Source organism: Mirounga leonina, unplaced genomic scaffold, assembly GCF_011800145.1.
Source record: "Mirounga leonina isolate KUSES-001 unplaced genomic scaffold, KU_Mleo_1.0 Mir_173, whole genome shotgun sequence".
Classification (NCBI taxonomy): domain Eukaryota; kingdom Metazoa; phylum Chordata; class Mammalia; order Carnivora; family Phocidae; genus Mirounga; species Mirounga leonina.
In genome coordinates, this window is record NW_023270447.1 from 40,527,094 (window position 1) to 40,552,830 (window position 25,737).

The window sequence follows — 25,737 nt, forward strand, 5'->3', positions numbered from 1 at the left end:
AAAGAAAGAAAGAAAGAAAGAAAGAAAGAAAGAAAGAAAGAAAGAAAAAGAAAGAAAGAGGGAGACCAAACAAAACCAAATGAAACCAAATGAAACACAAAAACAGTATTCCCCTCAGGCAGTCTCCAGTAGGGTTGACCATTCATTTCAGCAGGGTCCTGCTTCTTTCAAATCTGATCATCATCTACCCCCAAATGCGGGCTGCAATGATTTAATTAAACAGAGATAATCATAGATTTCAGAGATAGAACAGCTGGTCCTCCTGAAGACATTCTTAGAAACATCTAAGTAGCCCAGGGCTGTGTCCGAAATGAGATGGGTGGGGATGTGGGGAGTGCAGGTGTGGTGGGGGGTGGGAGGAAGGAACATAGACCGAGACTTACAGCCTCTCCAGGTGATTTATGGAGTTCTGGATGTGAATGAAGACACAGAATGAATAAAGTCAAGCAACTCCTTTGGGGGTGGGGTTTGTGCGTGTGTGTATGTGCATGTGTGTGTGTGGTGAGAAAGGTTAATAGTATGATTTTTGCAGCCTTGTTCAAAGGTAGACAAGCCGTTGTTTTCTGTGACAGATTTGGAACTTCTAACTAGCATGCATCGAAATATAAAATCAGGTCCCAGGTTTCATGGCAACCCAACCTGACACAGCAGCGAACAAAAGTGGGAGAATATAGAAGAAGTCCACCCTGTATGGCACAGCCAGCTTGGCTTCCTTTGGCCAATTTCTCCTGATTTAGCAGTACTTCCGCTCTTGCCCTCATTTCCCCTGGTTTGTAAACTACGTCACTTCACTGAACTCAACTCCAGACTGTAGAAAAACAAAATTTTGTATTTCAGCAGTGGTTTTCTTGGCATCTCTACCTCTGAAGAATTTCATGTAATTCTAACTTTCCCTTTCTATCTTTGAAAGACGGTCGCTATAAGCTCTGCTTACTCTCTCTCTGCTTCTTCCTTTCTAATGGGATGTCCAATGCAGTATAATGCAGCGTCTGTGTAACTGTGATTAAAGATTCAGTGTTTGGTTTAAACCAATATTTACCAGTGAAATCCCGCCAACATAAATGTGCAGGCGAGGTAAAAAATATTGGCTTAAATCAATCTCCCCCTGAACACACACATACAGACAAGGACTGTAAATGTTTCATGTGTCACTTCTGACGTCCTGGCCTCTTTCCTTCAGCTTCATGCATATATCAATGTAACGCAGACTCCGGCGGAATCCAGATAATAGGTTCTGACAGTGATTTTTTTTTTTGAAGTTGTTTCTCTAGCCAAGGTTTGTTGTTGTTTAATTGGTTTGGTTTTGTTCTTGTATGGTGGTTCTTCTGGCACCACCACACATTGCCGTGGCATCTCGTTTAAAAGGTTTCCTTCAATTATGAGACTTTGTAATTACTCGAAATAGGAGTAAACAAGGGAATTGCGATCGTTTAAAACACAGCTTTAACTACCAAGCTTAATGTGGAACCATACAATCGGCATTTTGAGATTAAGTCCGTGTAGGCGAGCGATTGCTTTAATTTAGCGAACATTCACTGAACTGAATTTATTCACTGACTGAATTTACTGAATGAATGAATTACTGCTACACTTTGAATGCATTTCAAATAGTTGTAGTTTGGATTAGAAATTATTTTTCTGAAACTGAATAACCCAGGCAGCCAGCAGACAGAAGGCCCCAGCGGGCACCTGGCAGCCTCAGGAGAACTGGAGAGGGTGGAGAGGGTGGAGAGCGAGGGAGATTTTTACATGGCCGAGGCGCAGGACCAAGCCCTCGGTGAAAACTGAATTGCAGTTCCCATACCGCACTTCCTCTTAGGGAGGGAGGGCTGGGTCTCAGATGAGGAAGGCGGAATGACTCATCTACAAAAAAAGGCCACTGAAATTTGCTAATGGCAAGCCCTGAACGGTACCTGGCAAACAGCAGGCACTTAATACTTGCCTTATAGACAGGCAAAATAAAATGCAATAACCTCCGTCATATATGGGGGTTGAGTGTGGAATGTTCCAGTCAGGGCGTAGGGGCAAAAGAGCAATTCTATGTCTCGTAGTGATAAAATCCCTTTTGTTGCTTTCTCTAACTCTGAATGCTCAAGAGCCTGCGCACCAAAAACTGAAGGACCATGGGAAGGACAGATAAGACAGTTATTGTTAATTATAGCAGTAATTAATTAAGAGTCGGCCTGAAGAAAATATCTCTAATCTTCAAAATAACCTCGTGAGGTAGATTGCATTATCATTAATGTATAGAAGACAGAACAGGTGGGAACGGAGATGGGCAAGGTGGCTTGGGCATCTGGACTTAATGGCGGGCCCCAGTGGGGAATACCCAGAAGTACAAGACACAGTCATTGCCATGCTGAAGGAATGTGTAGTCCGGAAGGGGAGCAGGGATGCACAGACATAGAATGAAAACAGCAAGGACACACTGTGGGCTGGGCATCAGACCACTGGAGAAGAACCGAGAGCTGCAAAAGTGTGCTGGACTATGAGCAGAACAGGTGCTTAATACATGTTTGTGGAAGTGCACTGAACTTAATTAAGAGCCAGGTAAAGGTAATCTTAGAAGGAAAGACATGGAATCCATACTGAAATGCAAAGCAGTGGGAAGACAAGGCTTACTGAGCAGTGGGTGTTGAAGAAAAATGGTTAGAGAGTCAGAGTGGGTCTAATTATGAAGCGAAGCAGAAGAGTCAGGACTACTGGAGACTCTTAAACAGAGGAGACGCATGAGGAAAGTTGGGATTTAGGACAATTAAGCCGGCGGGACTTTATCAGATGGTTCTCAATGGGACGGAGCTAGAGTTAGGGACCCCAGGAAGATCCTAGGGCAGGGATTTAAGTTAAAAACAATGCAGGCTAGAATAGATGGTGACAATAGGAGGGAAGAAAAGAGTTAAATTCTAAGCAATGCCTGGAAGAAAAAAAGATGTATCTTCATAAGAGATGGTATATACAACATTAGGGAGAGAAAGGTGTCCAAAATTGTCACCAAGGTTTCTAACCCTATAGTGGGACATAAGAACAGAACCAGAGACAGATGTGAGGGAGTTGGAGGATGGGGAGGGAGAAACATGGAGTTTGGTGTGATTCCCATATTGTTAGAAGGATTTGGGGTGGGTCTCATAAATGGTCAGAATTCCAGGCATGGATTGCCCCAAGGATTATAGGCTAGGGATTGTGAGTACATACTACTTGGACATGGCTATTGAGGACATGTGTCTGTCTTCTAATTGGTTCCTGGAGAAAGGTCAATAACAAATTCATTATTCCCCTCGATTATCTCACCAATTCCTTATTTTCCTCCACTCCCTCTTCCCCCATTTCCTCAGTCCCCAGTTGCTACACAGTCAAAGCAATGCCATGAGTGATATATGTCTTGGATGATTTCCAGCTCTGCAGGACACAAACCTAATGCAGGAGATTTCTCTATCCTCAGGATCGGCAAGGAACCAGGCCAAATGCTCCATAGTGGAGAGAACCATTAGAGCTGGAGGGGTCTTAGACACCCGACTCCTTGGTTCATAGGCAATGAGACCAAGGCCAGGAGATGAGACTTGACATCTCCAAGATTACACAGCCTCCATGTAACAGCAGAGACCAATTCTGAATTTTTACAGAACCTTTTGTTATTGCCATTATATTATGCCTCATCTCTGACTGGCAATATTTAAAGTACTATTCAATTAGACTAATATTTATTGGATACAAAATACATCAGCCCCTACGCTAGGCACAGGGGATACCAAGAAGGGTAAATATAGCAGTCATTGCCACCGAGGCACTTACAGTCCCGAAAAACTGTTTTGATAATAGGAGTAGTTACTTCTCCTTGGGTAGGGGTGTTGGGGAAGGCTTACTGAAGGAAATTATGCCTTGGGAAGGTTTTAAAGGATGAATAGGAGCTTGCCTGGCAGAAGATAGAAAAAGAAGGTAAATGCATTCTAAGCAAAGGGACCCTCATATATCAAAGTAAAGCGACAACACAGTATAGTGCTTGGAGTTACTGTAAGGGCTCAGTAGTTCTATGGTATTGAGGGTAGAGGAGAGGCAGGCAAAGCGCTGCTAGGAATATCAAAATATTAAAGGGGGGGGTAGGGGGGTGGGTAACATGAAGAAGATATCCAGAAGTTCCCTGAGTGATGTTCTATAGAGGTATTATCACAATCAGAGATAGATGTGCTTCTACAGAGAAAAGTCAGTAAACTTTTTAAAAAGGCCAGACAGCAATCCTTTTAGGTTTGTGGGCCATATGGTCTCTGTGAATATTCAACTCTGCCTTTTAAGCACGAAAGCAGCCGCGGACAAAACATAAACAAATGCATGTGGCTGGGTTTCAATAAAACTTTATTTGCAAAAACAAGTGGCTGGTCATGGGCCATATTTGCCAAACACTGCTATAGAGACATCCTGAGATCTTGATGTCACTCTCAGTATTTGTGGTAGACAGAACAACGGCCTCTCAAAGATGTCTCGGTGCTAACCTTCACAACCTGTGAATATATTATCTCACATGGCAAAGGAGAATTAAGGTAGCAGATGAGAATAAGGTTGCTTATGAGCTAACTTTAAAATAAGACGACTGCTTCGGATTATCTCCATAGACCCAGTGTATAAAGGTCTTTGTGGAAGAGGGAAGCAGATGTGTCCGTGTCAGAGTGATGGAACGTGAGAAAGATTCAACCAGCCATTGCTGGCTTTGAATATGGAATAGGGCCAAGAGCTGAGGAATGCAGGCAGCCTCTAGAAGCTGGAAAAGGCAAGAAAATGGATTTTCCTCTAGAATCTCCAGAAAGGAATGGCCTTGCCAAAACCTTGATTTGTGTTGTTTTGAGCCACAAAGTTTGTGCAATCTGTTACAACAGCAATAGAAAACTAATACGATACCCACGTGAGCTGAAACTTCTAAACATTGTGGAGAAAGCTGAGCCTCCAGAGTTAAGAACGCAGGTTTAACATCCATTTAAATGCTTCATTTAGATGAAAAGGGTAGGTTAAAAAATTCTGCATTTGGATGTGGGGAAATTAGGCAATGCTTTCAGGGAGCTGCTATAATAAGGAGCTGCTTTCACACTGAAAAGGCTTTATGGCTCCCTGATGGGGTATAAGAGGCATTGAAACAAAATTTCTCTTTATTTGTGTTTCTCCAGGGGCTCTCAGACCTACACACTTGGGGATTTATACCTAAGGAGAGAGATGGTCCGGGCGTGGGGGTGAAGATGAAAGTCCCAGAGTAGGTCCCCGTATGCGCGCTCAGAGTGGGGAAGTGGGCTGCCAGGAATCAGCCCCTGACTTTCTCTTCCGCTGGCATCAGGCCACCTTCTGCCCGACTGCTGTGCCACGGTACCACTTACGTCATGGGGAATACAGCTTGCTGCTTTAAAATGTGTGTTATGAGGGAAATGAGAACACGACGCTGGTGACATTTCACAAAGGAGGGAGCATTCCAAAGACAAGCTCGGGCAAGCCTGGCATGCATGTGCTGTTAGGGGCCACTTCAGAAACCACGGCCGCTGGGCACTCACTGAGGTAGGTCGATCGAGGTCCAGGGCCCCTGCCCAAAAGATCTCTCCGACTACCTGTCATGGTGGGGGGCGGAAGCCATGGGTCCTGACCTCCCTTCCATGCTGTAAACATCTTGAAGGCGGAAACCTCCTCACAGCAGCTGACACAGTGCCTTCTACTCCACAGACAGGCATCACCACAGACAGGTGGCTAACTAATTATTAAGCAAAATCAACAAGACAGAGAAGGCGGATCTTGTCATAATGATGATGACACTCAACAAATTCAGAAAGGCCATTTTAATTTACAAAACATTCTCACATACATGGTCTCAAATTATCCTCCGAAGGATGCTGTGAAGTGAGTATTTGGAATCCCGTTTTGCTGATAAAGAGAATGAGTTTCACACACATTGAGCGACTAGTTTAACACTCCACAGCTAGCAACTGGGAAGTGGGGCCTGAAGCCAGGTCTTTGGTTTCTTGGGTTGGAGCTCAGCCGTATCACACAAGGGTTCCTCCCTCCCTCCTTCCTTCCCTTCTCTTTCTTCCTCCCTCCTGGAAACATTGAGTATCTATTACGTACCAGACGACACCGCCCCAGGCCCCACAGAAACAAAACTAACCAAGACGAGGTTCTGCACCTGAAGAAGATTGTATTTAGTGGGGGAGGCAGACACATCAATGTGCAAATGGAGATGCAATCTAAGGCCCTGACTGTGTGTGCCAGGCACCATTCTAAGGACTTCACATGCTACCATTGTTGAACACCTTAGGAGGTACGTACCACCTTTCCTGTTTTACGGATAAGGAAACGTAGGTTTAGAGTCACTGGGTATCTTGTTAGTTGCAGCCAGGATCTTCATTCCCTGCTGATTCCAGATCTCACTCTTAGCCTCTCTTCTGTGCTATGTCAACAGAAGCCCTGGTACAGCACTCTGCACTGGGGCAGTGAGAGAGCCGGGGAAAGAAGGATTGGCTGCCTGGCAGAATTAGAGGACGCTTTCTGTCGGAAGTGTGCATTCACAAACACCGAAGCACAGAGAAATGAACCAGGTCATTTAAAGATGATCTAGTCTAAGCTGATCCTCAATTCCAAAAACTGAGTAAGAGAATTAAGTATCCTAGAAACATGATTCCATTTAAAGATATTTTTCAGGGTAACTATTAGGTGCAAAGCATTGCCCAGGGGATTCCGTGCAGATTCAAGTTCATTCAAACATTAACTCTTAAGGAGATAATCCTGCATTTGCACTGAGACAGTGAGGGTGAAACCACCTCCCAAGGGCAAGTGTTCTGAACTGAGAGTGGAAGATTTGGGTTCTCGTTCCAGGTCTATCGTCAGTTCACCCTAGACAAGCCCCTCAGCCTCTCTGAGCTCCATTTCTTCAGCTGTGAAAAGCAAGTGTTGGAAGAGATGATGTCTTGGGGTCTCTTTTAGCTCTGATGTTCTATTATTCTAAGACTCATCAAGGAAGTACAGGGAAAGGGCTTACGTGGGAGAGTTGGGTGGGAAGGGAGAGAATAGTTCACCTCTTCAGAAGCCCTCTTACCTGAGATGCCTTTGGCACCTGAATCTTGCACGTGCCCAGCAGCCACCTGACTCGAGCTGCCAGAGTCCCAGGCCTGCTCACTCTGTTCAGCCTGGTAAGGGTTCCCCTAAACAATGAAACCATAAAACAGGTACCCAAGAGGTCCCGGTTTGTCAGATGCCTTGCACGTCAGCAGCACTAAGTGGCTGCTGGAGGCATTGATACTATTAACGATTGTTGTTGTTATTAGAGAATTCCAGTAACAAACACCATTCATGGGGAGTCTTCTATGCACAAGGTGCCACGAGGAGCGCTTTCTTAAAATTATCTATTTCTCTTGGCAAATGTACTGAGTGTTCTTATCTCTACTCTACAGATGAATCTGTGGCTCAAGAAGGTTAAATACCTTGCCTGAAGCCATACAGTCCTAGTATGTTCTACCTTCACTGTCTGACTTCAAAGGCACAGCTCTTCATCCTCCTGCTACACTTTGTACACCTGTGAGGCTTCCAATCTGGGTAGTCTTCCTTCACTTTCACCTGCAATGAGCAACTGAAAAGGACATACACCCACTAAGCATCATATCATACTCACAATTTGCAAAGTGCTTTCTCCTGTATCCCATCATCTCATTCTCATAGATGCTGGAGAGCTAGAAGGAGCATTATCTCTATTTTATAGAAGAAGAAACTGACTCTCAAGGGAGGTTGAGTAATTTGGAGGTGTCTTAAACCCACTTGCCATACCAATCACATACTTGTCTACATTTCTGACCACTCTGCTACATCATTTTTCAGAACATTATGTCTTGTGTCTTAAAGTGTATCCAGTTATTTATATTTGCATTACAGAGTGGTTAACAGAGGGCCTTCCCGGAGAGATATTACCAAATGGCAGTTAGTATTTCCTTAAATCTTCTTCCAGGACTAAGTGTATATCATTTCCAAATAACTAAGAATAGTTCAATGAATCCTAAAGTTTCAAACCCTCATAATGATGTAATTTTCTTCTTTCAAAATACCGGTACATTCATCAAACCTCACTCTCTTTACTGAGTTGACAGGGTATACGTGAGCTACATAGAACATTTGAAACTTCGAAAATATCAACACCAAATTGAATTTCTTCTGCTTTAGATTCAGATTTGATTCTAGCTCAGCTCCAAGTAACTGGATGATATTAGACACAAATCGCCCTGGGTCACTTTTTCCTATGAGTAAAATGTAGACTTGTCAGATTTCGTAAGAAACAAACAAAGAATCCAGTTAAATTTAGATTTCAGATGAATAATATATATATTTTTAGTTCTTATTTATAATTAGTCCTTGTACTAAAGGAGTTGTTGTTTATCTGAAATTCACATTTAAAGGAGCATCCCATATTTTATCTGGCAATTCTAAAAGAGAGAACTGTTCTTAATCATCTCCTAGGTTTTCTACTACAACATGCTATGTTCAATGGCATTTTCTGAGAAAAAAAAAAGATAAATGTGCTATTCCCTTGGCTCATAATTATTTTCCCCTGGATCTCTGCACTCAGATTTTAGCTCAATGATAGATTCCTTAAGCCCTTCCTGACTCTCCTAAATAAAGTAGCACCTTTTTATCCTTCCATCTGCCCTTTCCAGTCACTCCTTATCCCATTAGCTTGTTTTGTTATCATTATCTGAAATGATCTTCTTCACTCTTGTGGGCACATGTTTATTGTCTGTCCCTCTTGTCACTAGAATGTAACCTGCAGAGGGAAGGCTCTTTACTGTCCTGTTCATTGCCATATCCCCAGCACCTAGAGCAATGCCGGGGCACATGAAACACTTAAATAGCCAAAAAATATCGTAGGTGCTAAAAATGAGTTTTTTGACCAATGAGGGGTTAAGGGAGTCTAAAGAAAGAGAGTGGAGTATGGGAAGGCTTCTTGGAGGAAGTGGGATTTTAGTAGTGCTATAAAGCAGTGGTTTGGGGGAGGGGGGAGAGTGGGAGTTGCCTGAATAAGCTTAGCAACATTTTCAAGCTATACCTGTCCCCACCCCCACCTCCCACCCCCCATTATCAGAATTTAGGGTGAAAGATGAGCACTGTTAATGTCAAAGGCTTCCCAGATGACTCTGATATGACCCTTCTATCCCCAGTTGGGAATATCTACCATAAAGAATGTGTGGAATTTGGTTAAGCAGAAAGCATTAGGAATGGTGTCATTGGTACGGAACAATGTGAGTTGAGCACAGAGAAGAAAAAGTATCAGGGGTGGGGGCGGGGGGGCGCGGGTATGAAAGCACTGCCCAGATCAGAGCAGAATTGAGGAGTTTGTGCTTCAGTCTGTAGGCAACAGAGAACAAAGTCGGGATTTTTCAGAAGGAAATGAAATTGTAAAAATGAGTCTGAGTAGCTATAATTTCCACCTGGGTCAGGAAACTATGGTGTACCAAACTCAACCCGCTGCCTATTTTTGTAAATAATCTTTTACGGAATGCAGCCATGCCCATCTGTTCACTATTGCCTGTGAGTCCAGCACAGTGCCCGTAATGCTCATCCCTTGTCAAGCTCTGTATGCCCTTTAAGATTCTTCCACTGCAGAAATGGCCTCACTGCCAAGGTTTGACTAATTCATGTTTTCTGATGATTAGATTAATACATTCATCAATTCCTAAATACTTCAAAGGATTTTGTATATGTAAGTACTAGGTTAAGTGCTGGATTTCAGAGTTAGACGATTTGTGAGTCCTAAGCCTTGCTCTTCATCTACCACATTTATCATATTCTATCTATATGTGGCTCCTATAACATACATCAGTGGAACTGCAGGGTCTTTGAACCTGGCACAGACTAGGAAGATATAGTTACAAATAACCACATAGCAAGTTCAAGTCTCTTTCTGGAAACTGGTATCTGACAGAGGATTGGCAGGAAGCTTGGTTCCTGGCAATAGCACGAGACACAGAAGCAGTCTGGGTGTCATGGCTAAGTTTCCCAGTAAATCCAAAAATATCTGCTCTTACCTCTTTCCCCATATAGCTACACAAACACTAACCTCCATCCTTATCACACTTCTCGTCCTCTTTCAACTCTAAGTCTTCTGGGAATGACCTAACATTTTAGGCAAATGGCTGGTTCATTTCCTAAGTACCTCCCTCTGGAAACAGTACTGTCCTAGATGGTTTTAAAAGAGCTTTCAATCTCCTCTGACTAGTGCTGACGGTAATGTGGGAGCAAAATTCCCTTTAAGCTACAGTAGATCATGCAGCATCTATTCAAGAAATATTTATCCAGTTTATCGTGCTAGGGGTTGGGGTTACAGTGATGAAGAAATAACCACTAGTGAATGACTTAGGAATAATTAATCTTAGCGCCTAGGTAGAGTTTATGTTTCAATATAGGCAATTTAATTACAATGGTAAGGATAGAACGGTGATAATCACTGGGAGTCAAGAGAACCTATAGGATGGTCACCTAACAAAGTCTTGGGGACTTCTTGAAGGATGTTGCGTCTGAGTGATAAAATGAAGGAATTACTAGATGAAGAGGAGGCTGGGGGAGGGGAGCCGAAGGCAAAGTTCTAAAGGCCCAGAAGGAGAATGATATCAGAGTCCTGTGTTAACAGTATGCTGTAATCAGTTGCCAATTATCTGAGTATAGCTAAAATGCTTTATGGTCGGTTCTAATCACTCTCTGGTGTATTGCAAAAGGAAGCAAGGGCTTGGCTTTTATTCTACTTTTTATATTACCACTAGATTTTGTGTGTGTGTGTGTGAATTCTGGCCATTATTTCACCTTTTAGCATATCAATTTTCTGATTTGTCAAATGGGGCTAAAAATACCACCTGCCCTCTCAGGACTTTGCAGGGATCCAATGGCACAATGTGTGGGAAAGTGCTCTGCAATCTCTAAAATGCAAGGGATTATTATTCTAATTCCTGCCACCACCCAGGCCACTCCCTGTTTCCACCTTCCACTGCCCATCCAGATTTGCTCAGCAAATGCAAGCTCATTTCAATGTCATCTGCTTACAATAAATCAAATAAGGTGATCAAGAGCCAAAAAACAGTTTTTAGATTCTCCCACACTACACAACATGAGAGCCCATATTGCGGTCACAGATAACAGTAGTATGACCATCAGGGAAACTTAGCAGACTGAGCAATCTATAATTCTTTTTGTTCTTCTTGCTCATTTGACAAACATGGAAACTGGTGCAGGGGAAGGTCTCACGAATGGCACCCAGCTAGGGAGTGGTGCTAAACAGGGTCAGGTTCGTTTCTATCACCTCCTTTCTCCAAAGCTCCTGGGTCCTTTCTTTTCTGGTCCTTCTCAAATCCTCTAGAAACCAGTATAGACACAATGCAGTACGATCTGCAAGCAGGGTAGTTTTCCCCATTTTCACCCGGTGAAGCTGTGTTCTAATCCCTCTCTGCTTCTAGGCTTACTGTAACTGACTAGTGCAAGCCTCAACGGCTTAGGAGGCTAGTGGCCACCTTCCAGAAAAGTTGATTAGCTGGATGAACAGCAAGTTCCAAGCTTCAGCAGGAGGTTTCTCTAGTGTAAAAGTCTAGTGAACATGTTACTTGTATTTCTCCCATCGCAAAGTCATTCCTTAGGAGAAGTTCAGCAGCAATCCCTGCAAGGAAAAGGTGCTTGTGACTCACATGGATGGAAAAACCAAACTTGTCATTTGGGAAAGGAACTCGATTATGCCCAGTGGAAGGAAGAATTACAGAAGAGATTCGTGACCTAGTTTCAGGTAGTATTTAAAATGAACTTTAACATTTTTATTTCATACTTGTATCATGAGGTCACACGAGTTTGCCAAAATTTCTCTAATCTCTGCTTTGTTTTTAAAAAATAAGGGGCAGGCAATCTGGTATAGATAAAAACACCACCAAACAAAACAAGCAAGACAAAAACCAAAAAGAGCACTGTCCTCTTGCAAGAAGAATGGGGATCCAGTCCCAGTTTTATTAGTCACTAGTGTTGAGGGTCTTGGCACGTCACTAAACCTCTCTGGGACTCAGCTTCCTTCTCTGTGACATAGAGATAACATTATGAGTTCGTTTACCTCAGGATCAACTGGAGCAAAGAATGACAGCCCCAAGAAGAATGTGAAAGTGGCTTGAGGATCATGATTTCTGACTCAGTCTCCCATAGCCCAAAGGTCTTATGGGGCTGGGAATGCAGCAAGCCCTCAGGAAATACTTGCCAGTCAAATGGAGAAGTTCTACGATGGGTTCTTAAAATAAAGGGAAGAGAGTGTTCTGAAATTCTGAAAAATTACCAACTGACAAAATTCTGCTTATTCAATCAACATTGGTAGACTGATGAGTGTTGCAGCTGTGTGAGGTCAAGAATAGACTCATAGTTTCTACTGTGGTCCACTCATGAGCAAACACTTTTCTTCTGTTTCAGAGAATCACAGTCAATGCACACATATGCACACATATACACTCAAGCATGTGTGTCCGTACTGACTCTCTTTTACTAGGGAGAAATGGAGCCTATTGGTAGTATTACTAGTTTGACCTTTGGAGTTCACCCACCTAAATACTATTTATCAGTAATGCCATGTTTGGTTGAGGCACCCCTGTCAGAAAGTTAGAAGACCAAAGAATAGGCCATTTATGAAGAATATATTTGGATACTAGAAATGGAGCTGTACATGACCAACTGTGATTGTCCAATCCATCCAAGGTAGAGAGATTGTCCTGGCACTGAGTTGCTTTCCGAATAGAACTCAGACCTTCTGGGAAATCAAAAACACAAAGCAGGGTAAAGGCCTTGAGTGCAGGGTCCGGGTCATAATTCACCTTTGAAGTCACAGCTACTCACAAGCTGTAGGCATCCAATAAATGTTTGATTGAATGTATTAATAAGTGAGTGACTGGGCAATGGAAGGAGTTCTGGACTCAGATCAGGGGATGTGGATTCCAGCCCACACTCTATCATCAGCACTGGGAGCATAAGGAAGTCATTCTAAATCTGCCCCTCACCTGTGAAATGAGAGGGTGGAATAAATAAGCAGCTCACAATCAATAAAGTACAGTGAATTAGCAGATCTCTTAGCTGGGAGAGGTGCTCCTCTCCATCATACTGTAGTTTTCAGGCTGCCTTGGGGGCAAGGAGAAGTGATGTCCCAGGTTGCAGCCAGCAATGCAATCTGAGTGCTGACCAGGCTCCCAGAACTACATTGATAATATTCCCTTCTATAGTCAGTATCTCAGGAAGTCTCACGATGAGGGAAACTAAAATCACCAGAAAATAAATTTATTCAAGAAAAATATTGGCTTTGACCAGCCACTCTGCTAATTGCAGGATAAGTCTGTCAACTCTGAGAATGAAACAGGACCCTTGAAAGTCTTCTCATGTGGAGACAGAACCAAGAACCCTACAGAGAAACAACCCTCCGGATGCCTGAGTTTGTGCAATAGAGCAAATGGCCCCAAGATGCATTTAGTTGGGTTTTAATATTCATGCCTTTATCAGTTTATATCATAGTATATTATTTTCCTTGTAATATTTTCATTCTGCAATCAAATTTATTATTATTAAAAAGTACTATAGGAATGGCTACCAGGAACACAGTGCTTTCTACTTCACTAAATGTTTGCAGATCCGTATAAAAGACATTTCAGGCCATAGCAATGCCCTCTGAGGAACCATTCAGGGTAGAAGATGGAGAAGATGATGTCTCAATTCTACTGTGTGGAACCTTTCCTCAGTTTGTCTGGGAATGCTTGTAAGGTGGAAATCTAGATGATGTCATGTGCAACATTCACCTGAATGGCCACATAGAGGTTGAACTGGAGTATTCTGAGACTGTGTGGTCAATGGAGAGAGCATGAGTTTTGAAGGCATGGGTTCAAATCTGAACTCTGACTCCTAGAGTTGAGTGACTTTGGACAGGTGACTAAAAAAATTTTTTTTGGGCGCCTGGGTGGCTCAGTTGGTTAAGCGACTGCCTTCGACTCAGGTCATGATCCTGGAGTCCCGGGATCGAGTCCCACATCAGGCTCCCTGCTCAGCAGGGGGTCTGCTTCTCCCTCTGCCCTCTTCCCTCTTGTGCTCTCTGTCTCTCGTTCTCTCTCTCTCAAATAAATAAATAAAATCTTTAAAAAAACAATTTTTTTTATGGGCAGTAGTTTACTTATCTTTAAAACGTATGCAATAATCTTCCCCATAGTTTCAGTGTGGATGTAAAAGACTGGGAAGCACCTAGCACATAGTAGGTGTTCTATAAATGTTAACCCTCTTTTTTTCTCCCGAAAGCTCTGCCTTTCTGTGGTCTCCTCTGTTCCTCATCACCAAATCCACTAAGTGAGACCTATTGGCTAGTCAGGCAAGCTTCTCCTTCTTTCAATTCCACTTACCAAAATGTATTCTCTTTCCCCCAAAATATATTCGTCCTCCTATTTCTAAAATTTTAATGAAGCCCCACCAGCCTGGTATTACTATAGTGACTTAGGGGTAATCATAAGTTTGAGAACAAAAGTCAATGTGAGAATGAAAGTGTTTTAATATATCATTCTGTTGATGAATTTAGTAAGATATTAAATTAGCATAGTATCACAGGATGTACTATTCTTTTTAATACATGCCCTCTTAGTATATCTGAGGAATTTATGATAAGGCATACACTTTGAAATGATACCTAAAATTCATTCACAAATGAGTAAAACAGATTTTGGCAGACTTTTACATACAATAGAGTAGGGAATAATAGGACAACCCTGTTCTTACCATGTGAACTATATGGCAAGCAACCACAGTGGCTAACAATCTGGATCATTTAACACTACTAACTAAGAGATTCTGTGGCAAATATTATAATCAAGTGGATTTTGAATAGATGCACGAAGAAGTGAAGGCTAGGTGAGTATATGCTTATGAGAATTCTTTTCATTTGGATGGACTATAAAAATGAAGCAATGACATCATTTATTTGTCTTGGTTTGTGGAAGAGTTTGAAAATTGCTTTTTAAAATTTGTTTCTTTTTTTTGCTTCCTAGTAGAAATGAGAGATGTCTGTAAGCTGATGACATTCGGAAAACCTTAAAACAATACCTTTTTTATGTGGCACAAGAAGTGACTTATAAAAGTACTGAAAATGGGAAAAGCCTAAGATGAGACCTTGGAATACAAACATCCATTCATGAAATGGGAAACAGTGAAGGACATTAGGTAATAATGGATTTTCCATCCTTATGGATCTCACACAAAACCTCTGTAGAGGAAGGGAGGGAAACAAGTCTAGGAACACTGAGAAATACAGTCATTTTCCCCAAGACCCTGAATCAGAATCTGCATGAGTCTAACATGTAGTGAATGGCTCACGGATATATAACTAGAAGAGAGAGACAAGGAAAGAAGCAAGAATCAAACACCCGTACATGAAAACTCAAAAAAAGAACTGAGAAAACCCCACAAGATCAACTCTGAAATGGCTAAACTTAATTCTAGCCTAACGGCATGAAATACAGCATTCTCTAGGAAGACCAATGTTTCTACATGCATCTTGAGTCAGGGTCTTGGAAGTATCACCTCATGGGTAGGAGCCTAACTTCTGATTAAAGGACTTATAAGAAATTATTATGCACATCATGTGTATTCTAAGGAATCATGTACAAAACTTGATAAGAAATTCACATGAATCAGAGCTGCTATAAAGTGTTGAGAGCCTATTATGAGCAAAATAGTCATTGATACAAGTATGTGCCAGGGACTCTTCTAAATCCATGACAATGAACCAAAGTGACAAATATTCCTACCTTCATGGAGCTTACATCCCATTATTTAACATCTGCACAATTCTAACAACAGCCATAGATGTTATTATTCTTATTTTGCAGGTGAGGAAACTGAGATTTTAAAAAAGTGAGTAACTTACCTACAGTGACAGAGCTAGTAACTCATGTGCCAGAATTCAAATCCAGCTCTGTGCAGCTTCAAAGTCTCAATTTTTACCTGCTTTGCTACGCTATCTTCTATAAGCAACAGAAAATGGGTTCTAATGAGCATTAACACATCTACCACAACTCAGATGAGTATTCTCGATTAAAAAAAAAATACTTTCCTATTTGCAGTAAACAAACTACAACTTATAAGGAGGCGGATACTCAGTACCAAGTGCCTACCAGTAGGCAGGATCTCATTCAACCAAAATGTATTAATCGGGTACAGTGTCAAACCTTAGACCACTTCTTAGGGATATAAATTAGACAAGTCTAGTGGGGAAGAAGAACATATAAATGGATCATCATAAGGCTGAAATAAGATAAGCCCAGGATGCTCAGGAGAGTACAGAAAACAGATCAATATAGACTGAAAGGAAGGAATGTTGACCTCTGCGTTGAGTTTTAGCCAGCAGGGGTGAGCTTGATGAAGAAAGGGGAGGTGGAGTGAGAAAATGGTAAAGTGCTTTGAGTAGAGAGGCAGAATGATATGTGCAGGGATGTGAAAGACAGCATGGTGCTTGAGAAAATGCAAACATTTCAGCATGAGGGTGAATTGTGAGAGAGACGCTCCTGAAAACTGGCTGTAGTGTATTTTAGCAATGTGTGTGTTTAGAGAAGGTTGCACACAGGATGGAAATTGGGGGGCACATCTAGAAATCTAATAGTGAGTTACAGAATCTATTTCATGGATCTTGGCCAGTATTTAGTTAAAACAACAAAAGAATAAAATAGAATAAAAAATATCAAGTATACCATATGTAGTAAGGTATTGTTTCATAAAACACACACGTATGTTAGGACTGAGTCTTGATGTTTAATGTATGTCTTACTATGACTCATGATCCAAAAAGTTTGGAAAGCACTGATCTATCTGTACCTTCCAACAGGCAGATTGTTCCCTTTGGACTTACTCAACAGGGCTCCCTTGGGGGGACCTCCTATCTATTTATTCCTGTCAGGAGAAAAGAGAGGTTGCTTGGAACAAACATGTCCCAGTTTCTTAAAGACTTTCCATATTCCAAAGTCCATGATCTAATTCTAAATCTCAAGTGGCTATACAGATAAACTACAATGACCAGGGCTATTTCTGAAAAGCAATTAATATTTCCATTTTGCAGAAGTGAGACAAAATAGGCACACAAAATAAAGCTTCAAATGACTCTAAGAAAGTCTGGGGCCCGTAAAAAGTTCTCTGTCCCAGCTATGTTTTCCACCAAATGAATCATCCAGGTACAGAGTCAATGCATATGAGTCATGAAACACACCCTATGTCGTATCTCTCTCTTCTTTTCCTTTACACAGGGATTTTCCCTAAAAATTACTTTTGGATTTTATTCCTCACTTTTTTTTTCCTAAGTCCAGTCAATTTCTCCCAGTCAATTTCTTGCCAGTTTCTCTGCTTTTTGATGTTTTCCTTGATGGTGTTTAATCTTGTTTCTCTTCTCTTTTGTCTGATCATTCTGAATTCATAAAAAAGTTCATATACAAAGAAAATCCATATAAAACATGGCTTTAAAAGGAAAGAACTTAAAATATTGCTGTTTCCTTTAAATTTATTACTTAACTGATTGCAAAGCACAAGAGTCAAAGAGAAAGTTAACAGAAGTAGTTTAATAAATACCTCTTAACTAAATTATCTGGCTAATTTAGGCCATTAAGATACTGGAGTTGATAAAAACAAGTCAAAAATTGACTTTGGGCCTAAATTAATTAGACTTGGTCAATATCAGTAGAATTAATCACACATTTGTCTACGAATCAACAATCAGAAGTCAACGTTGGAAATGACAGATCACCTCTCAAGCCCTAATTATTTACACTTCTCGAAGACTATATCTCTCTTCTCTGAGCTATAAAAGCATCAGTTCTTATTGGGAGGAGCTTTTGTAGAATCATAGACTTCTTGAACTTGAAAACAACCTTAGAGATTATCTGGTCCAGAGTTTCTCAATCAATTTTATGAGGTTGAGAACATAAAAAATTATCACATGCTTGGTCCTCATGCAGATTCAAATGGCCCTTTGGTTGGGAGTCTATGCTTTTTATATCTCTACCTGCTAAGAAGTGTTTGTCAATCTCTTATTTCCTGTGGTTCCTGAAAATATTTTTCTTATATTTTTTAAATGAAAATGTAATGTTGAATTTGCTTTATTAAACTATGTATAAAACTCGGGACTTACTGATGCAGTCCAACTCTCCATTTTAGAGACCAGGAGAAGGAATCCCAAAGATGGTAAATAATTTTACCCCAGGCTCTGTTCTCCATAGACCTGGTACAGTATGTACAAAGCACATAGCAAGGTCTGATAAATAATCTATTCAACCATTTTTAAAATGGCCATACAGGCAAAGAGTGAGCAAGGAAGTGAATGAAAATATTTTTCATATTGAAAAATATGAAATAATTCATATGTGAAATAATTCATAGTGAAATAATTCACTGCGTTACAATCTCGTGGCTAACGTTTCCTGGGGAGTGTGATTTTCCAAGGGACTGCAGAATTTGTCCTTAATTTCGGTTACATTTTAGTCACTCTGCCGAGAGCCCCATAGCAAATAGCTGCTGCACGTGAGGGGACACTTGTCTAAGCAAGTGGTGTGAAAACAAATGTTGCTTTGTTTAGAGCAACTCAGTGTCTTCTCTTCCTCCCTGCTGAAACTCAAGGACCTTGGAAAAGGTCATTTTATGAAGTTCTGGTGTGTATATGGGTAAACTTGAATCATCATATGTCATAATCAGAACCACGAAGCCAAATGCCATGAACCAGATTACCATGTCATCCCCAAATAGGTTATTATGGCAGGCTGCTGGGTCACCAGGATACTCTGGCTGGCCTTGTTTTTCATCTTACTCCCGGGGAGCTCTGGACCATTGCTAACATCATAGCTAAAGTCATTGGAAAAATATCTTAAATTCATTAGAAAGGACAAAAGGACAAAAGAAATACTTATTTCACTTTTTAAATTACATAGAATTAAAGTATCTGAGACAGTCTCAGGCACAGATCACCTCTAAGAAAGTAGAAGGAAGGGGGATGTAGAATTGATTAGCTGAGTAATTTAGGCACTTAATAAGGAGAGAAGAGTCTATTTTATATAGGACAGATATTTGAATTATAAATGTTCACTGATTACAGGGATCAAAATTATGGGATACTTGTTAAGTTTCCAGCTCATTCCATTTACTAACCATAGCTACTATTTAATGAGTATCCGAATCCTGGCAGGCACTTGGTGCTTTCTGTGCATTTTTCTGTCATTCCTGCAATAACCATGCAAGACCATTCACTTCATCTTTCAAACTGGTAAGTAGTAAAGCTATGATTTGTATCCATGGTTATCTGCCTCCAGATGATGACTTGGCTTTCAAAGACTCTAGTATCCCTCCAAATCCTCATTTTGCCTTTTAGTAGCTATGTGACGTTGGGCTGGTTACTTAATCTCTTTCCATCTCATTTTCTTTATCTTCAAAATAGGGTTAATGATAGTGTCTGCCTAAGAATTCGTTATAAGTGAAATAGGCACATGAAGCACTTAGTTGGCATAGATTAGGCATTTAACTAGCTTCGGGCTTTTGTCATTATTGTAATGATAGCTTACTATCAGTAGATCCACAAATAACCTGGACAGTTGAGATGCCCAGATACTGAGACTAAACTTTTCTTACTGACCTCAATTATCTGGGAATTTGTGGTAAAGATCAAATCTCAAATCATAATTACATGGTGGGAAAAGATCAGGTCATCGCCAGTGCTTAGGGTCCAAGGAGCTCAGCTTCTGCTGTGTCACATGTGTCAACACATTTGACTTCAGGGAAAATTGTCTTAGCGTAGGTCAGCGGGCTTGCAAAAACCAACAACCATAAACTCTTTAACAGGCTGGTTGCTCTGAAAAGAGGAAATCTGAATAAAATCCGTAAGTTCTGTAGTCACTCCCAGTGAATTAGTCCTTTATTTTGAGAACATGGGGGAGTAGAAACCAGTCTCAATCTAGTTGAAAACAAAGCTTGTGTGTTTTGTAAGTAAAATTTATAGAACGGTAGCAACATATGATAACATACTGATATGCGAAATAGTTTGATCTGGCATGGACGCTCACTGATTTGTTACTGTAATGTACTTGTTAAAAGAGCCTGGATTCTGGAGTTAGACTTCTGGAATCAACTCTTGGCTTCTCCACTTTTTAACTTCCCAGTCTTAGAAAAATTATTTAATCTCCTTAAAGTTCAGTTTTCTTATGTGTAACAAAAACCTTATAAGAATATCAACCTCACTGTGTTGTTTTAAGGATTAAGGGAGATATTGCATAAAAAGGCACTTAGCCCAGAGCCTGATCAAAGAATAAGAGCTTAATAAAATGTTACCTATTGCTACTTGTTGTCAGTCTAAAGCTTTGTGTGTCAAGTAAAAGTTTTGAACCCCTTGTCCATTCATGAGATCTTGGCAATGGGAAAAGCTAATGGTGATTTCTTGGACAGAGGAGATGTCTTTGACAGAAATCTGGCAAGCTGTGAGGTACAGCAGGACAGAGAATTGAGTCTGGACCTCTCATATGTATAAAGCTCAAATGTGGCCAGTCAATTTCTATCATTATCCTGATGGGCTACTGTAGTTCATTCTATTTATCATTCTTTTGTGGAGGCCATGGTTTCTCCCTCTGAGCTGGGGCTTAGGGGATAGCAGGGTAGGAGGAGGACTCCTTGTGGCCATGCCTCCAAAGAAGCTGCAGAAATATTTATCAAGGGCTAGGATGGTAATAGGGGATACTATTATATTTTATTACTCCTGGCATTGGAAATTACTCCTGCTTCCAAGTTAAGTATCAAGGCAGGCTACTAAAGTACGATTGCTGAATGCTGTAGAAAACCCATTTGGATTTTGTGTTAGATTCACTTTTTATTCATGATTTCAAATCTCAAATAAAGTCTCAATACTGCCTGGAAGTCCCACTGAGAACTTTCTGTGAGACTACGTTCTATCTTCTCCCTTTTCAAATATCCCATCTGCCTCCCCCTCCACAATTTAAATCATCAGATGAGAAAGAACTCTCTCAGTTTTGATTATGTGTACAAACCCATCTCATCAGATTGTTATAAGGATTAAATGAGTTAATAAATGAAAACTACTTACAGCATTACTTGCCACATAGTAAGCTCTCAGTAAATATTACCTATGATGATGATTATTATTACCTGTGCCTAAATCCATTTCCTTCTTCTTCCCTCTTTCACCTGAAAGGGTGTCCCTGCCCCTGACAAATGCCAAGGCCTCAACCTACTTTCTGGATCCCACTGTCCTTTACTTCCTCTAGGATTGTTCCTTTGATTATTTCCCCTCTCTCTTCATCAGTAACTTCTCCTTCTCTCTGGATTTTTTTCATCAACATAAAAATATGATTTACTATCCTCAAGTGTTCAACCCACTCTGAATCTGGCTTCTATCCTTATAAGTCCTTTAAATCTGCTCTCCTCAAGATCATCAGTGAATTCTGTTGTCAAAACTGGTAGTCACTGTCTATCCTCAACTTACTCTAACACAGCTGATGGCCATTCTTCTCAACCCAGTGCCCTCTCTCAGGTTCCACACTTCAGGGTTTCCTCTTAACTCTCTAATCATTCCATCTCAATCTTTTCCCCAATCCTGTCCTTCTCTACTGAGTATCTAAATGCTGTCACTTTCCATGGACATGGGGCTAGACTTGTATTCTCCCTCTACATTCCCACTCATGCTCATAGGTTTATGTAAAATGTATGTGCTCTCTCTATCCCTATACTCTGAAGAGTTTTAATCAGGAAAGGATGCTGTATTTTGTCAAATGCTTTTTCTACAACAACTGAGAGGACCATATGGTTCTTCTCTCTCCTCTTATTAATGTGTTCTATCACATTGATTGATTTGCGAATGTTGAACCACCCTCGCATCCCAGGGATAAATCCCACTTGGTCGTGATGGATGATCCTTTTAATGTACTGTTGGATCCTATTAGCTAGGATTTTGTTGAGAATTTTGGTGTCCATATTCATCAGGGATATCAGTTTGAAATTCTCCTTTTTGATGGGGTCTTTGCCTGGTTTGGGATCAAGGTAATGCTGGCCTCATAGAATGAGTCTGGAAGCTTTCCTTCTGTTTCTATTTTTTGAAACAGCTTCAGGAAAATAGGTATTATTTCTTCTTTTAATGTTTGGTAGAATTCCCCAAGGAATCCATCAGGCCCAACTCTTGTTTTTTGGGAGTTTTTTGATCACTGCTTCAATCTTGTTACTGGTTATTGGTCTATTCGGGTTGTCTATTTCTTCCTGTTTCAGTCTTGGGAGTTTATATGTTTCTAGGAAGGCATCCATTTCTTCCAGGTTGCTTAATTTATTGGCATATAGTTGTTGATAATAATTTCTAATAATTGTTTCTATTTCCTTGGTGTTAGTGGTGCTCTCCCCTTTCATTCATAATTTTATTACTTTGGGTCCTTTCTCTTTTCTTTTGGATAAGTCTGGCCAGTGGTTTATCGATCTTATTAATTCTTTCAAAGAACCAGCTTCTAGTTTCGTTGATTTGCTCTACTGTATTTCTGGTTTCTAATTCATTGATCTCTGTTCTAATTTTAATTATTTCTCTTCTAATGCGTGACTTAGGCATCATTTGTTGTTTTTTTCTCCAGTTCTTTAAGATGTAAAGATAGTTGGTGAATTCAGGATTTTTCTGTTGTTTTAAGTGAGACTTGGATGGCTATGTATTTCCCCCTTAGGACCTCCTTTGCAGTATCCCATGGATTTTGGACCAATGTGTTTTCATTCTCATTGGTTTCCATGAATTGTTTAAGTTCTTCTTTGATTTCCTGGTTGACCCAAACATTCTTGAGCAGAGTGGTCTTTAGCTTCCAAGTGTTTGAATTTCTTCCAAATTTTTTCTTGTGATTGAGTTCCAGTTTTAAAGCATTATGGTCTGAGAAAATGTAAGGAATAATCTCAATCTTTTGGTATCGGTTGAGACCTGATTTGTGACCCCGTATGTAGTCTATTATGGAGAAAGTTCCATGTGCACTCGAGAAGAATGAGTATTCTGTTGTTTTAGGGTGGAATGTTCTGTAAATATCTATGAGGTCCATCTGGTCCAGTGTGTCATTCAAAGCTCTTGTTTCTTTGTTATTTTCTGCTTAGATAATCTGTCTACTGCTGAGAGTGGAGTATTGAAGTCTCCTACAATTAACATATTATTATCAATATGACTCTTTATTTTGGTTAACAGTTGGCTGCTCCCATGTTGGGGACATAGATATTTACAATTGTTAGATCTTCTTGTTGGATAGACCCTTTAAGAATGATATAGTGTCCTTCTGTGTCTCTGACTACAGTCTTAAGCTGAAAATCTAATTTGTCTGATATGAGAATTGCTACCGCAGCTTTCTTTTGAGGCCCGTTGGCATGGAAGGTGGATCTCCATCCCTTCACTCTCAGTCCGGATGTATCTTTAGGTTCAAAATTAGTCTCTTGTAGACAGCATATGGATGGGTACTGACTTTTTATCCAATCTGCAACCCTGTGCCATTTTATGGGAGCATTTAGGAGCATTTATGCAAAGTTCTGAGATACACAATGTCTGAATAGACTTGTCCTCAGAGAGTTTACAATTCAGCTGATATGTGGACAGTGTGGGATTTGGATTTAAGGGTTTCTTAAATCTTATCCTTAAATCCAAGACTTATGACCTTTCCATGATCCTATTCTCATAGAATTCGATCAAATTGTTGGGTTCCAAGATGAACCCTCAAAGAACAGGTGGTGGAGTTGGGACAGCTCTGAAAGGCTTCCCTGAGGAGGAGGGCATCACTCATCACTTAGTGTTATTTAAATGCTTAAATGTTTCACAATTAAGTATCATCTCCATCCTCACTCACTGCAATCTCCTTGAGGACTAGGACTCTAACTTAATATTGCTCACAGTGTTTGGGACGGTGCTATACACATAGCATCCAATGAAGGCATCTTGAATGAGTTGTGACTGGTTGGGAACAAAGCTAGCAGTCTTAAGTTTTGCTATGTGTAAGATTTCTTCAAGCTTATTCAAATTCGAACACTTAATTACCATGGCAGACGTACACTAGGTTTTCTTGGCTCTCTGGGGACTGTGACTCAAAGAGTGAATGCCATAAAACCAGGAGGTATTCTGAATTTTCTCCTCACCACAAGGCCTAGGTCCTCTGCACTTCCAGATTCAATATTGTCCTCCCTAGGGAACCTCACAGCCCCATCCGCTGCCACCAAGCCTTCTGGAACGGGGCGTCCTGCCTTTATGACCACAAATTGTCTTGTGTTTATGTTGCCAAAATAGGCAAACTGAATTCCCACATTTTTTTCACTAGTGCAATGGGAAGCACCAGGGCCTTGGTCCCAGGAAATGATGAAAACCCAACCCAGATGTATACAGAGCAAACAGTGCTGTTTGCCACGCTGTCTTGTTTGTTTTGGAGGAAAGTGGATTTATTAATAATAAAGTTTCACCATGTGGCAAGCACATCTGGGTTACAAAGCATCAGTCATAGAAAGTAACTCAGGAAAAACCCCATTAAGTCACCTAGTCCTGCATTTGCCAAGGCTGTAGGCTATGTTTCTGCCTTTTCAGCTTTACCAGCATTTCAGAATAAAAGATAAGATGTTAAGAGTGATGTCTCACCTGTGGTTCCAAATTACCATTAACGATGGTGCTCACGGTGGGAAAATGGACAAGAAAACACACAAAAAATCTCAACTCCTCCAAGTTTCAATTCATAGCCCCGAGTAGGCTGTTGCCCCAAACTTGACACAGAAAGAACACTGAGGAGGAGACTTCAATTCACAGAAGCACGTGGTCTCCAGTGGAGACTCATGGGCAGAGGAGAAAAAAACCCCTACAGTTATTTATTTAACACTTATTGATTTAACCTTCTGGCTGGGTTGGGTTGTTGGGTTTGGTTTTACATCCAGAATTACAAAATTTATGATGGGAACGTGTGTCAGATGTTTACTGAAGGAAAGAAAGACTTCTGTTCTTTGTCTTCTCTCATAATAGAGCCAAGCGTCCCACCTGGTTGTTTGGAGAAGTTGAAATATGTGAAGAGTAAGAGCATAACCCTAGCTGGGCTTCCTTTTCTACATCTTCTGTTCTTTCCTCCGGAGAGTAAGCTACCTGGGCATGATTCTCGTGCCTCCTGCCTGGACTGCTGTATAGCTTTTACTCCAACTCAAACCATCTGGCCAACAGCTGCCAAAATCAGCATCAGCTAAGATTTACTGAGAGTCAATCACATGCCTGCTCTGTGCATACTGAGATCAAATATGTATCTTTTGCTTAATTTATTTGCCGCAACCATGTTGTAACATAAGGAAGGGGACAGTATGGACAGTGGCCAAGGGCATGGGCTCAAAATCAGGCAGAAAGAGTTTTCAATCCTAGCTCTACTATTTCCCTCCACTCAGCTTTATTGAGCTATAATTGACATATAACATTGTATAAGTTTAAGGTATACAATGTGATGATTTGATACACGGATATATTATGCAATGATTACCACAGTGAGGTTAGTTAACACATACATCACTCCACTTTTTTTTTTTTTTTTGAGAGCGAGAGAGAGAGGGAGGGAGAGCACACATAGTGGGGAGAGTGGCAGAAGTAGAGGGAGAGAGAGAGAATCCCAAGCAGTCTCCATGCCTAGCACAGAGCCAACAGGTGGCTCAATCTCACAACCCTGAGATCATGATCTGAAACAAAATCAAAAGTCAGATGCTTAA

At 40.8% G+C, this 25,737-nt stretch overlaps 1 protein-coding gene and 1 long non-coding RNA gene across 4 annotated transcripts in view; one reads left to right on the forward strand and one right to left on the reverse strand.

The window, feature by feature from the left end:
- Positions 1-25,737, reverse strand: part of PDE4B (phosphodiesterase 4B) — a 187,286-nt gene that overhangs the window by 56,274 nt on the left and 105,275 nt on the right. Inside the window, exon 1 of one of the 3 annotated variants that reach the window (XM_035018342.1) lies at positions 7,631-8,101. The exons of 1 other annotated variant lie outside the window; for it this stretch is intronic. Coding sequence is in view for 1 of the 2 variants with exons in the window: in XM_035018340.1 (XP_034874231.1) it covers positions 5,526-5,637 (112 nt within the window). In the remaining variant the exon portion in view is untranslated. Of the gene's footprint in view, positions 1-5,525; positions 5,772-7,630; positions 8,102-25,737 lie in introns of those variants that run through there. One more of the 3 variants, XM_035018340.1, reaches the window with a different exon arrangement.
- Positions 6,101-25,095, forward strand: LOC118019307. The gene is made up of 4 exons (XR_004681652.1): positions 6,101-6,283; positions 11,617-11,770; positions 15,033-15,201; positions 25,016-25,095. It is a non-coding gene; the product is annotated as an uncharacterized LOC118019307 (long non-coding RNA).